Here is a 13458-nt window from a genome sequence, read left to right on the forward strand (position 1 = left end):
TCTTCTATTTAACTCAGTTTCCCAAACTTGTTTGGTGAAGCATTTCAGTTAGAATTAGGTTCAGCGACAAATGACAGAAATCACAAATGACAGTGGTTTAAACAAAGTCTAAGCCTGGGAAGACAGTCCAGGGCTGGCATAGTGGCTCCAGAAGTCTATAGTGACCCAGGCTTCGTCCATCCCTACAATTTGGCTCATGGACCTCATGGTCCATTATGACAACTAGAGCGCCCGCTATCACACCTGCATTCCAGGCATCAGGTCAAAGGGTGGGACAGAGAACCTGGGGGTGACCCATTGGCTAGAACTTAGTCATATGGCTATGCCTAACTGCAAGAGAGACAGAATAGCTTTTAGGAGATGCCGACATTTCTCTGTCCTACCAAAAACTTTTTTCTCCATTCCATCTAACTCCCTAAGAACACATCTTGAGAAGGATGCTGTGGGCCTTGGGGGCATTTTAACACTCCAAAATGAAGACTCTAGAATTTTTGTTGACCCAGAGTGACCTCTGGGATTAGGGGCCATAGGGCAGGCGATTTCTGAAGTTCTTTGTGGCTAGAGAGTGTGGTTCTGGGCTGGCTTCGAGGACGGCCTTCCTTCCTTCCCAGTCAAGCTTGTTTCATCTTCTGTGTTTTGAGGATATTTAACCCTCTATTGCCCGTGTCCTGTGGACTAACCTCTACTAACCCAGTGCTCTTGTCTGTCTTTCCCCTAACCGTCCCCTCCCGCCTGTCCTTGTCCCCGCCAACCCCCGTCCCCAGGCGGGCCAGGCTGTGCTGGCCTTCCAGAGGTACCAGATTGGCGCAGACTCGGCCCTCTTCTCCCAGGACTACATGGACCCCAGCCAGGACTCCAGCATGCCTTACGCCCCCTACGTGGAGCCCAGCACCGGGCCAGACCCCGCCGGCATGGGTGGCACCTACCAGCAGCCGGCCAGCGCCTTTGAGCCCGAGCCCCAGGGCTACCAGTCACAGGGCTACTGAGCCACAGTGACCGCCTGCCCCCTGCCTGCCTGTGACCTGCCCCAGCTGCCCCCTGCTCCCCTTCACACCCGGCCCCCTTCTCCCTCCCAGGCTGCCCTACCCGGTCCCTCCAGGTGGTTCCACTGAGGTCCAGGGCAGCTCGGGTGGGATGGGGCAGTGAGGTGTTGGGGGGGTATCCACATGTGTGTGCAGGTGTGTCCAGCAGGGCCCTGGGGTGTTTGCATTCGTTCCTTGTGTCTTCAAGCGTTCGTTGAGCACCTACTGTATATCAGGCCTGTGCTTGGCATGAGTGCTGAAAGACAAATGGTCCCTGGAAATGGGGAAGAGGAGATGTGGAGGAGGCCCTACTGGTACCAGAAGTAGGAATGGAGAGAAAACTAGACCGGGAGGATGCTGGGAAGGTTTGGCTGCAGGGTGTGAGCACCCACAGGACACTGGGGGCTGTCACCCACTAGGAGTGATACAACTGCCCTGCTAGGAGTGTTGGCCTGTCTCCATTTTATGGCTGAGGAAACTGAGGCCTGGAGAGGTCAAGGTCACTCACCCAGGGTCATTCAGGCAGCCAGTGATAGAGATGGGGCCAAGCCCAGGCCCCCGACTGCAGAGCACCTGCTGTCCCCTGGCCTTCCCACCATCCCCCCTCCCCGAGCTGGGGGCTCCACCGCTCAGTGCTACCGTCACTCTGGGAGGGCTTGGGGACCTCAGCCCATGAGACACCCTGATTCTGCTGCAAGCCAGGGGCCTGCTCTTCCCCGACTGTTCCCTCAAGTGGGACAGCCCTGCCTCCAGGCCCCTCTCCCCACATCCCGCCAGCCCCTCCCCTGGCCACCTCCCAGGGCGGGAGAGCCTAGAGGGCGGGCCTGGCTCCCGTGTGCTGCTCCGTGCTGCGCGTATCCCGCCAGGAGCTCCAGCACGCCTTTGTGGCCTCCTGGCGACTGACCACTGTCCCCGCCTCTCGGAGGGGCTCGCTATGTCCCTGCCCGGGGCTGAGTGGACAAGGAGGCCTGGATGGGGAGCACGTCGCCCAAGGTTACAGTGAGTGAGTGGCAGGGCTGGGCTTGCTACCTGGTCTCCTTGGTCCCAGCTATCCAGCAGGTGCCCCATTCCCTGCCCTTGTGACCTCCCAGGAAACAGAACTGATCTGGGACACTGTGTCATCTTCCCTCATTTGGGGTCAGCCAGGGTCCCAGGGGCTGGGACAGCCAAGCCAAAGCCTTCCAGGAGGCCTGCCAATGGCCGGTCTCCCTATGGGAAGACAGGGGCTCTAGACCCCGCAAGGCCAGCCTGCAGTTGCTGTCGCGGGACAAACTGTCCTCAAGATGAACGGTGAGAGCCCCTGGGGCGTGGAAGGCTCCGGGAGGCCACAGGCTGTAGGGGAGAGGGTGGCAGGTGTCCTCAAAGGCACAGGGAGGGTTGTGGGGGACAGGGAGGGACTCTTACACAACGTGGGCTCTCCACTGAGCCTTAAGGGTTGGGGAGGCCTTGAAGAGGGGAGAGGTGTGGGGAGACCTGGGGCCCAGCGTCCACCAGCCAGTGCCTCGGGAAGCAGGGCCCTGGGATTGCAGGTCAGCACGGTGCTGGGTGTTCCCACCACCAGCCCCCACGAGAACCCTAAGGGGCAGGTAATATTTGTTCACTTGCCTGTTGATTCAGCAGTTATGGGGCATCTGTGCTGGGAATATAGAGACTGGGGTCCCTGCCCTCAAGGAGCTGACAGTCGTCAGAGGTGAGCATTAAACCGACAGCTGTATCCAGGGTCCATTACAGGGGTGAGGCGCTATGCGAGTGCATGACGGGCTGCGGCTCCCCAAGGAGGGGCCCTGAGGATGGGCAGCAGTTAGCTTGGCAATGAGGGAAGGAGAGGAAATTTCCTAGGCAGAGAAGTAGCATCGTTGTCCCCACTTAAGGGGAAACTGAGGCTCAGCACGTGAATTAGCAGTGGAGCATGGATCAGGTCTGGTCAAGTCCTCCCAAGGGGCAGCGGTGACGGGAGAGGACCCCAGGCAGCCAAGTGACAGCTGCTTGTTGCTGACTTCAGTTTTCCACATCTGGGGAAGGGGCTCTATCTATGGTTCTCTCCCCCTGGGTGGCCCAAGTGGGGACAGGATGGGGCTCTGGTATCTGCCAGGTTGAGCAGTGGAACCGGTACCAGAGCAGCGGTTTGCGAAAAAGGTAAGGGTGGGAGTGGGTGTGTTTCTGGCAGAGAGAAGCTCTGTGCCCACATAGGATTCTATGAGAAGTCCTCTCCCTCACCCACTCCCCACCAAAAACATCCCTTGCTGATGGGCACCAGGAGACCCCAGGGTGCTGCCCATCTCTTCCCCTGGGCACCGACCAGCTGCTGGTGATGCTGGGCTAGAGGGCAGGATACCATTTAAACTTTACCCGGTCGCTGGGTGTTTATTACAGACTCTACCTGCCGCCCCAGAATGGGAAAACTTACAAGGCCCTGCCAGGATGGGGGGCTGCTGAATCACCTCACTCAGCATTCCCCACTAGTCCTGGGGTGCTGCCCAGACAGGGTCCCGTGGTCAGGCTGTGCTGCGGCGGGGGTGAGAAACAGGAGCAGAGATTTGCAGGGCGGGAGTTGATTGAGACCCAGGGCTCCCGACTCCCCTGCTGAGTGGTTGGTGGGGAAGCCCTGCTCCTTCTGTTGGCTGACGACAGCCCCCTGGGGACCCCAAGCTTAGAGCCTGTGCTCACAGGCCAGCGGTATCCCCTTTTCCCTCCCTGCTGCCCCCCTCTGCCTCCCCCTTGCTTCCAAGCCCTTCCTTGGAGAAGGGCACCCCTGCAGTCCGACCTTGCTGAGTTTGGGCTCCCTCCTCCCGTCAAGCGCAAGAGAGGGCCAAGGAAAACTGGGTTCCACACAAGTTTAGAGCTGCACGGACGCTTAGGGGTGGTAGAGTCTGGGCCAGGAAGACAGTGACTTGTCCAAAGTCAAGCACAGAGCCAGAGGTTCGGGATCCAGGTCTCCTGCCTCCGAGTTGACACTCATCCTGCTCCATCACAGGCATCTGGTCCACCTGGGTGTGTAACAATTGAGGGACTAACTCCCAGGGTGCTGGCATCTGCTCCCCACTCCACCCTTCCCTGGTGGTTCTTGATCTTCGAAGACTGTTGGGGGTCCCAGGCTTCCCCCCACGTTACCCCCCGGGAGCCCCCAACCTTGGCCCAAGACCCCTTTGATTCTCTAAGGAGCACAAAGGGGGAGCACCCCTCCCAAGAGTTTGTGGGAGGATGGACTTGTCCATCCGTCTCCCAGCGCTGCCCCTTGATGTGACGCTCGCCATCCCCTGGTGCCCACAACCCTTGTCTGGGTGCCCTGGCCCTTCCCGCAGCGTTACGGCCTGTGTATAGTATAAATATATATATTTTCTATATATAAGATGTATAATATAAGGCTCCACAAATATATCTCTGTGCGTGTGTGTGTGCAGTGAATGGCAGTCCCCATCCTGGGCCCCCACTCTGGACTCCCCCACCACCTGGTTAAGTCTCAAGAGTGAATCCAGTGGCCCCATGGCACCCTCCTCTATGACATCCGTCCATTTGTGGTGAACCAAGTGAAGGTGGTGACTTCTGGTGACATAGTAATAAAGTGAAGACTCCAAACCCACCAGTGGACTGCAGAGTGTCACGGTGTGTTTTTGGTTCTTGGTGGGTGTGGCTTGGCATTTGCCCATCCCCTCTGTCTCCCCTGACCTGGAACATGCTTTATTTGTTCATTAATGTTTAGTAAAAAGTAAAGTCATTACGGATGAAGCCAATGCCCCTCACCTTTACATGTGTGCATGCACGCACACCCCATCGCCACTCCCTTTCCTGGTCCCTTCCCCAACCACACAGGCAGCCAAGATTAGCTTGGCCTCATTCCTTCCAGACCATTCCCATGCTCTTACGTACACATGTTTGCAGGGCGCTGTTTTTAAAGTTAGTGGCCCTCAGCTGCCACAGGATTTATTCAGACTCTGTAAAGTGCCAGACACTGTGCTGGCCCCTAGGAGTTCAACACTGAACCAGGTAGACACCCCTGCCCTTGCAGAGGTGGTCTTCCAGCAGGGGAGATGGACGTTAAACCAACGTGCAAGCAAAAATCTCAACTGTGTGAAGTGCTGAGAGTGTCAGAAGATGCGGTTTAGACCTGGGCCCTTCTGAGCAGATGACTCTTAACCTGAGCTGTCTAGGATAAGCAGGGGTTCGCTGGCAAGAAGGTGGGCTGGTGAGCATTCTGGAGAGGAACTAAAACGCTGTCCTGTCCGGGGAAGAGCTTGAGAGTGGCGGACAACAGAGAGAACGTGGAGGGTACTCGAGTTGCACGGCGCAGGGTCTTGAGGCCTGCGTAGGGGTTTGGTTCAGAGTCAGTGTGTGGAACCCACTGAAGAGCGAGTGACCGTACCAGTGTGTTCTTTAAAAAGACCACTCCGGTGGTGAGATGGCAGTCGAGGTTGCTGCCCAGTGTTCAGACAGGAAGGTCACCATGGCAATGAGAAGAGTGGAAGAAGTTTGACGGAGGAGCAGATCAGTAAATAATGGACTGAGTAAAGAGGGGTGAGGTAGGTGTGAGAACACCTCCCAAGTACTGGAAGTGCTGGAGGTCAGGCTGGCAGGGAGGAGCAGGTGAGCTTGGCTCTCAGTATGGACCTGTCAGTTATGGTGCTGGCCACGCTCACTCCCCTGCTCTCTGCAAATTCCGCAGTAGTCCCGGCCTGGGAAATAGCCTCTAGGCCTCTGATTGGACAGAGGTGAACACCTGATCCACGGGCCGCCCCTTCATAGGCTGATGGGTCCCAGGGCCTTGGCGCCATGGCTGTTATAAAGCACCGCCCCCCACCCCACCCCACACTATGACCAAACCAATCAGGTTGCTTCCCTCGGCGATGGAGCAGAGGGACTGGTCAATCGGGTGGGCGGAGACTCAGGAAGAGGCGCGAGTTCCAGGAGAAAGTGGAGAACCGCAGGTTTCAGCCTACCCAGGTTCTGTCCTGCTTTGCTTTAAGGAGGCCTGAAGGCCGCAACTGCTCGCAATCAGAAGAGCCCCACCACCCGTGGAAGGCCCGCCCTTGAGGCTGCTGTCCCCCCACCCGCAGCCCGGCGAGAGGAAGCGTACCCCTGGGACACAGTGGGGCCGGGCTCCAGCCCGCTAGCTTCTGCTTGACCCCGGGGCTCACCTGTAACAGCCTTTCCCCTCAGTCTTCAAGAAGATTAATGGAATTGTGATCACTTAGTAGTCACACCGTCCTCTATTTGCACTTTCTGTCCTCGTCATCATTATTCCGGTATTCCCTCCACCCTTTACAGTTACCACTTGTCACATATTGCCAAAGGACTTCAAAAATTGACATCGAAGGACTCAGATCTGCCATCTGGGATGGGGGTGGGGGAGCGATTCAGAGGAAAGTGTCTCAGGTGGAGAAGACTGCGCCCCAAAGGGGATGAACAGGACATCACAGTGAAGAGCGTCAGCCTTCCAAGATGACCAGCGCTCCACACTGTGATGTGGGTTTTAGAAAGTTATCACGTGGTGGCCATTCATTGGACTGGAGGGAAGTCTGTAAAAGCCTGAGGCAGGACAATTTGCAGAAGTGTGAAAACCCTTGAAAAAAATACTAGTTTTCAGAATCAGGGCCGCTACATAATTTGCAGAGCCCAGTTCAAAATTAAACGCAGGGCCTCTTGTTCAAAAAGCAGTTAAAAAAAAAATAGTGCAGTTAAAGGTACTAAAATATAAAGATTTTTCCTTTCAAAATATTTTATTACTTTTTTTTTTTTTTTTTTGTGGTACGCGGGCCTCTCACTGTTGTGGCCTCTCCCGTTGCGGAGCACAGGCTCCGGACGCGCAGGTTCAGCGGCCATGGCTCACGGGCCTAGCCGCTCCGCGGCATGTGGGATCTTCCCAGACCAGGGCACGAACCCGTGTCCCCTGCATCGGCAGGCAGACTCTCAACCACTGCGATACCAGGGAAGCCCATTTTATTACTTATAATGATAAGTAAGAGGTAATAGTGATACATGAGTAACACCATAAACCTAAAATTGAAAAATAAATTTTTTATTGTCATAATTTTATATAATACAATAAATAATAATACCTTGTTAATATGATATCTGATCATTAAACTATTCTGGCTTACTTTTTTGTAAATTCATTTATTAAGTCATCAAAACATACTTTTGTCAACTTCATTTCCATTGACATAATTAAAAGCTATGACAGTCATTCTTGGCAAATGCAAGATCACAAATAATTTTTTATAATTTTTAATTTTGAGGATCTTTCTGCTGATGCAGTTGTTACTGGAGTTGTTAAGAATATTTTATAGGCTGTCACATTAGGAGAAATTTCTGATAAACTACTTCAAAATATATCAAATATTAGTACATCTAGAACTGATGATTCTTGTGGAACAATTTTTCTAAAAAGACTTAACTCTTCATACAAACCAATTTCATATGTCTGAATTTAATTTTATATGTAAAGTTATACAGTGACATTTTAATGTTTCCCCTAACATTTTCTGTAACTTGTGGAAGTTGTATAAGAAACTGAGTGACTTCATGATTTGTATATAATTTTTTTTTTTAATTTGGTTGTGCCAGGTCTTAGTTGAGGCAAGCGGGCTCCTTAGTTGCAGCTCACGGACTCCTTAGTTGTGGCATTAGAACTCTTAGTTGCAGCATGCATGGGGGATCTAGTTCCCTGACCAGGGTTTGAACTCGGGCCCCCTGCATTGGGAGCATGGAGTCTTAACCACTGCGCCACCAGGGAAGTCCCTGTATATAATTTTAATAACCTGTTTATACATTTGCTTGCTCTATCTTCGATTACAAGGAAAAATTAATTTTAAATTGCCTTCTTCATTAATAATGAAACTTCAGTGAAAATAGAATTCTTTTCTGAAGAATATGATCTTTAAATTTAATTTGTATTTCTAAGCCTGTGAATACTTGCTTTGCAATGCTGCAGCGGTTTTTAAAACCAGAGGTTCTAGCTCTAATGAATTCTGATGGCTCCCTGATATGCTTTATTGCAACATCCATGTGTATCCTTTAGTTTTGTGATAATTTGCTGACATCTTACTGTGTGAGTGCTGGCAGCTCCTGTCCCAGACTTAGGCCGCAGAGCTTATATTTGTGTAGATGCTACAGAACGGGCTCTTCCATATGGGGTTCCTTCTCTCACCACGGCCTTGGTGGACTGCTACCATCTTCTACTGCTGCCGATCTGGGCTCAGATCCCGGCCCCTTGCAGCCCCACGGTGTCCCAGATTGCCCAGCCAAATGGGTGCACTGGGGTGGCCAGGCCAACTGCTCAGCACCCATACCGCCCACTGCCTGCTGTTCTTTTTTTTTTTTTTTCCTGCTGTTCTTGATGGCCAGAGCCTGCTTGCTGCCACGTGGTGTATCTTCTCCGCTCATACACATGCATCAGCGTCCCATTCGACTTCTGTTACAAAACAAGTTCAAGTAGGGCTTCCCTGGTGGCGCAGTGGTTGAGAGTCCGCCTGCCGATGCAGCGGACACGGGTTCGTTCCCCGGTCCAGGAAGATCCCACAGGCTGTGGAGCAGCTGGGCCCGTGAGCCATGGCTGCTGAGCCTGCGCGTCTGGAGACTGTGCTCCGCAATGGGAGAAGCCACAACAGTGAGAGGCCCGCGTACCGCAAAAAAAAAAAAAACAAGGTCAATTATTAAGAATTTCAAGATGGCGTATGCTGGCATTAAACCAAAAGCTGGGTCCATTCTGAGAGCAGGGCTCTGTGTGACTGCACAGGTCACATGCCCATGAGTTCAGCCCTGCCCAGAATACTGATTCTGCCCCCCTCTCCATTTCCCCTTTATTCTATTCTGAATCTTTTTTTTCCTTCTCCTTTTACTCTCTTTGTCAAGTACATAGCTACACTTGACTGTGGGCCTGTAATATTGTGCTAACAGAAGGAATACATATTTGGTCTTCATCCAGTCCCAGTTCCTGGCACAGAGCTCCTAAAATCCTTGGAATTTCTGAATGATATGGGTAAAAGAAATGTCTTTTATTATTCATAGTAAGCCCCTTTCAACCACACCTGAGCAGATGTTAATGAGGTGACTTTTGGAAAGCCTCTAAGGATGGGGGATTAGTTCCAGGGGTACCAACCATGTGCTTAGAGGGTTGGAACTTTCAGCCCTACCCCCTGACTTCTGGAGAGATGGGAGGGGCTGCAGATTGAGTTCAATCACCAACAGTCAATGATTTAACCAATCATGCCTACATCATGAAGCCGCCATAAAACTCCTAACCAAAGGGGTTCCAAGAGCTTGTAGGTTGGTGCTGGGAGGATGGCAGGCCTGAAGAGGGTATGGAAGCCCTGTACCCACTTCCACATGCCTTGCCCTATTCATCTCTTCCATCTGACTGTTCCTGAGATGTATCCTTTTATAATAAATAGGTAAAAATAAGTAAAGTACTTTCTGGAGTTCTGTGAGCCATTCTACCAAATTATTGAACACAAGGAGGGGGTCATGGGAACCTCTGATTTATATCTAGTAGGTCAGAAATAGTTTCTGAAGTGAAGGCAGTCTGTGGAACTGATCCCCTAACTTATGGGATGGGACCCTAACTCCAGGTGGATAGTGTCAGAACTGAATAGGGTTCGGTTAGGACACCCAGCTGGTGTCAGAGAATTGGTCAGTGTGGGAGAAACCCCACACTTTTAGTGTCACAAGTGTGAGTGGGAGTAGGTATAGAAGAAAACAGTGTTTACCTGCTGTATAGCCCAGGGAACTCTACGTCACTATGCTGTACAGTAGAAATGAACACAACATTGTAAAACAACTATACCCCGATTAAAAAAAAAAAAAAAAGGAAGAAAACTGTTTATTTCTTTTAGGGCCAGCGCTATGCTAGGCACTTTGTATTATCTATGTCACTTCTTCAACGCCTATGGATAGAGGCACTAAGCTGATCCCATTCTACTGAGGAGGAGCTGGGTAGAGCCAGCGTCACACTGGGGCAGAGCCTGAAGCACCATAGTGCACCCAACTTCAAAACCCATGGCTCTGCTGCGCTCTAGAGCCCGCGAGCCACAACTACTGAGCCCGCGTGCCTAGAGCCCGTGCTCCGCAACAAGAGAAGCCACTGCAACGAGAAGCCCACGCACCGCAACGCAGAGTAGCTCCCACTCGCTGCAACTAGAGAAAGCCCGCGCGCAGCAACGAAGACCCAACGCAGCCGAAAATAAATAAATAAATTTATAAAAAACAAAAAGCCCATGCTCTGGGACTTCCCTGGTGGTCCAGTGGTTAAGACTCCACGCTTCTCCTGCAGGGGGCGCGAGTTTGATCCCTGGTTGGGGAACTAAGATCCCGCATGTTGGGCGGTGCGGCCAAAAAAAAAAATGCTCTTAGCCACTTTGCTGCTTTTTGTTGAAATATTTTTATACACTTTCAGTAGTTCACATGTCCTTAAAGGCTGTTTTATGCAACAATTCCCCCGGCTCGGAATATTTCTGGATCAGCAAACGCTTCAGCTTTGGTACCCATCCATCCTCTGGGCTTACCCATCTCTGCTGTCTTCCCAAGCCTGTCCCAATACATGTCCTAGAAACGCTACTTCAAAGGTTTGAGAGAGCTCCGACAAAACCAAAAACCTTTTACTCAAGTTTTTCCAAAGTCTGCAGGCTTTTCAAGTCACATCAATTGGGTGGTGGCATCGGTTGAGCCCTAGCGTCAACATGGCAGACTCCCAGACCCATCCTTGGCCCTTTTCTCAATCCATACTCGCTTCCTGGGTGAGCCCATCTGGTCTGTTGGCTTTAAACATCCACCGTATACTGACCACTCCCAAGGTGACACCCCCAGCTCAGGTCACTTGCAGATCCAAGCGCCTTTACACGGAGATAACGCGTCGACATCTCCCATTTAACATACTCAAAGCCCAAGTCCTGCTGACGTTCCGCCCTGAAACCCAGACTCCCCAGCTCAGTGAACTCCGTCTTCCGCATGTTCAGGGGGAAATCCTTGGCGCGGTCCTTGGTTCCCCTTTCTGTCATATTGCACATCTGATCCATTGGCAAATGCTGTAAGCTCTTCCTAATTCTCCATTTCCGCTGTGGTCTCTAGTCCAAGCCCTTCTCATCGTTCTCCTGCTTCCACCATCGTCCCTGCTTCCACCGTGGCCCCCTCCAGTCTGTTCTCAACGCCAGCAGCCAAGATATAACTATTCGATATTATCATAATCACTGCTCCCACTATACGGTGCTATAATGTGCCAGAAACTGTTCTAAGTGCTTTCTTTATATTAACTTTATATAATCCTCACAATATCCATACAGAGTGAGTACTCTTATTATCATCATTTTACAGATAATGAAACTGAGGCACAGAGAAATTAAATAACTTGTCCAAGAAGGGAGGGATAAATTTGGAACATGGGGTTAATAGATACACACTACTAAATATAAAATAGATAAACAACAAGGACCTACTGTATAGCACAGGGAACTATATTCAATATCTTGTAGTAACCTATAATGGAAAAGAATCTGGAAAAGAATACATACATACATGTATGTATATATACGTATATATATACATAAAACTTATCCAAGGTCACCCAGCTAGAAAATGGTGGAATTGGGAATCTAAAGACCAAAGAATTCTTAATCACTAAGCTTTTAAAATACAGGTTAGAGCTTCCCTGGTGGCACAGTGCTTAAGAATCTGCCTGCCAATGCAGGGGACACGGGTTTGATCCCCGGTCCGGGAAGATCCCACATGCCGCGGAGCAACTAAGCCCGTGCACCACAACTACTGAGCCTGCGCTCTAGAGCCCGTGAGCCACAACTACTGAGCCCGTGCACCACAACTACTGAGGCTGTGCTCTAAAGCCCGTGCTCTGCAGCAAGAGAAGCCACCACAATGAGAAGCCCGCGCACTGCAACGAAGACCCAATGCAGCCAAAAATAAATAAATTAATTAAAAAATAAAAATAAAAAAAGATAAAATACAGGTTAGCTCATGGTCCTCTTCTGCTTAAGACTCTCCAGAAAGTTTTCCTGTCCTTCTGAGCATAAAAGCCGGAGTCTTTACAATGACCTACATGGCCCCACAGGATCTGCCTCTGCCACTTCTCCCATCACATGTTCTCCAGCCACACTGGCCTCCTCACTGTGTCTTGAACACACCCAGCACGTTTCTGCCTCAGGGCATTTGCACTTGCAGTTTCCTCTGCCTGGAATTCTCTTCCCCACTCCAAGTCTCTGCCCACATGACACCTTCTCAATGGCATCTTCCCTAGTCATGCCTTTAAAAACAGCAGTCCCCACCCCCACTTTATTTTCCTCCGTAGCACTTTTTACCATTTAACATGTTTGCCTGTTTATTTCTTTACTGTCTGGCTCTCCTCACTGAATGTACATCTCACGAGAGCAGAGATCTTGTCTTTGCTCTATCCCAAATACAAAAGTACCTGGCATTAAAAAAAAAGAAAGAGAGTGGATATATGTATATATATGTATAACTGATTCACTTTGCTGTACACCTGAAACTGACACAACATTGTAAATCAACTATACTCCAATAAAAATTTAAGAAAAAAGGTACCTAGCATAGAGCAGTTAGGTGCTTAATTGGGAATTGTTGAGCTACTGAATTGATCTTCCCACCAAACCTCCACTTTTCTCTGTGTTCACCATCTCAGAAAAAGATGCCATCAGTCTCCAGTTCCCGCCGGGGGTCTTATCCGAGATTTATCCCTCTCTGCAGAAATCCACCCCCGGATCTTATTGACTCAACTTCCTAAATTTTTTTTTTTTTTTGCGGTACGCGGGCCTCTCACTGTTGTGGCCTCTTCCGTTGCGGAGCACAGGCTCCGGACGCACAGGCTCAGCGGCCATGGCTCACGGGCCCAGTCGCTCCGTGGCATGTGGGATCTTCCTGGACCGGGGCACAAACCCGTGTCCCCTGCATCGGCAGGCGGACTCTCAACCACTGCACCACCAGGGAAGCCCCCTAAGTTTTTTTTTTTTTTTTTTTCCCCTAAGTATTTTTTAAACCATCCACTTCCCACCATCCTTCTGCCACTTCCTTGGTTCTGCCCTTTCACAACAGATGCCAGGAATGCATACAGTAATACACTGAGTTTGCATATTTTGAATTTTTCTGTGTCTTCTCCACCCCTGCCTCTCCCCATCCATCCCCAAGTCCTCCCAACCCGGGCCCCAACCTGCTCCTCCTGTCTCAGGAAACCCTCCACCATTGGCCCAGCTGCCCGAGCCAGGCACCCGGGAGGCATCCTCAGCTCCCCTCTCTGCCAATCTAAGGCCATTCTTTCTATTTTACCTATTTGGATATTTTGGAAAACTGCCCATTTCCTTTCCTCCTCATGGCCACCATTCTAGTCCAGGCCACCACCCCTGGACTTTTATTTGGGTTTTCTTAGCAGCCTCTTAGTCCTGGTCTCCCTGCCTGCTGCCTGGCCTGGGGTGATCTTCCAAAA

The 13458-nt window shown here is 51.0% G+C and overlaps 1 protein-coding gene across 1 annotated transcript in view; it reads left to right on the top strand.

Annotated features, from left to right (window-relative positions):
* Positions 1-4602, top strand: part of SYNGR1 (synaptogyrin 1) — a 28946-nt gene extending 24344 nt beyond the window's left edge. Inside the window, exon 4 of the mRNA XM_004279499.3 lies at positions 765-4602. Within this exon, the coding sequence (XP_004279547.1) occupies positions 765-986 (222 nt within the window). The 3' untranslated portion in view covers positions 987-4602. The remainder of the gene's footprint in view (positions 1-764) is intronic.
* Positions 4603-13458: the final 8856 nt, after the last annotated feature.

The sequence above is a fragment of the Orcinus orca genome, chromosome 11 (genome assembly GCF_937001465.1).
Source record: "Orcinus orca chromosome 11, mOrcOrc1.1, whole genome shotgun sequence".
NCBI classification, from domain to species: domain Eukaryota; kingdom Metazoa; phylum Chordata; class Mammalia; order Artiodactyla; family Delphinidae; genus Orcinus; species Orcinus orca.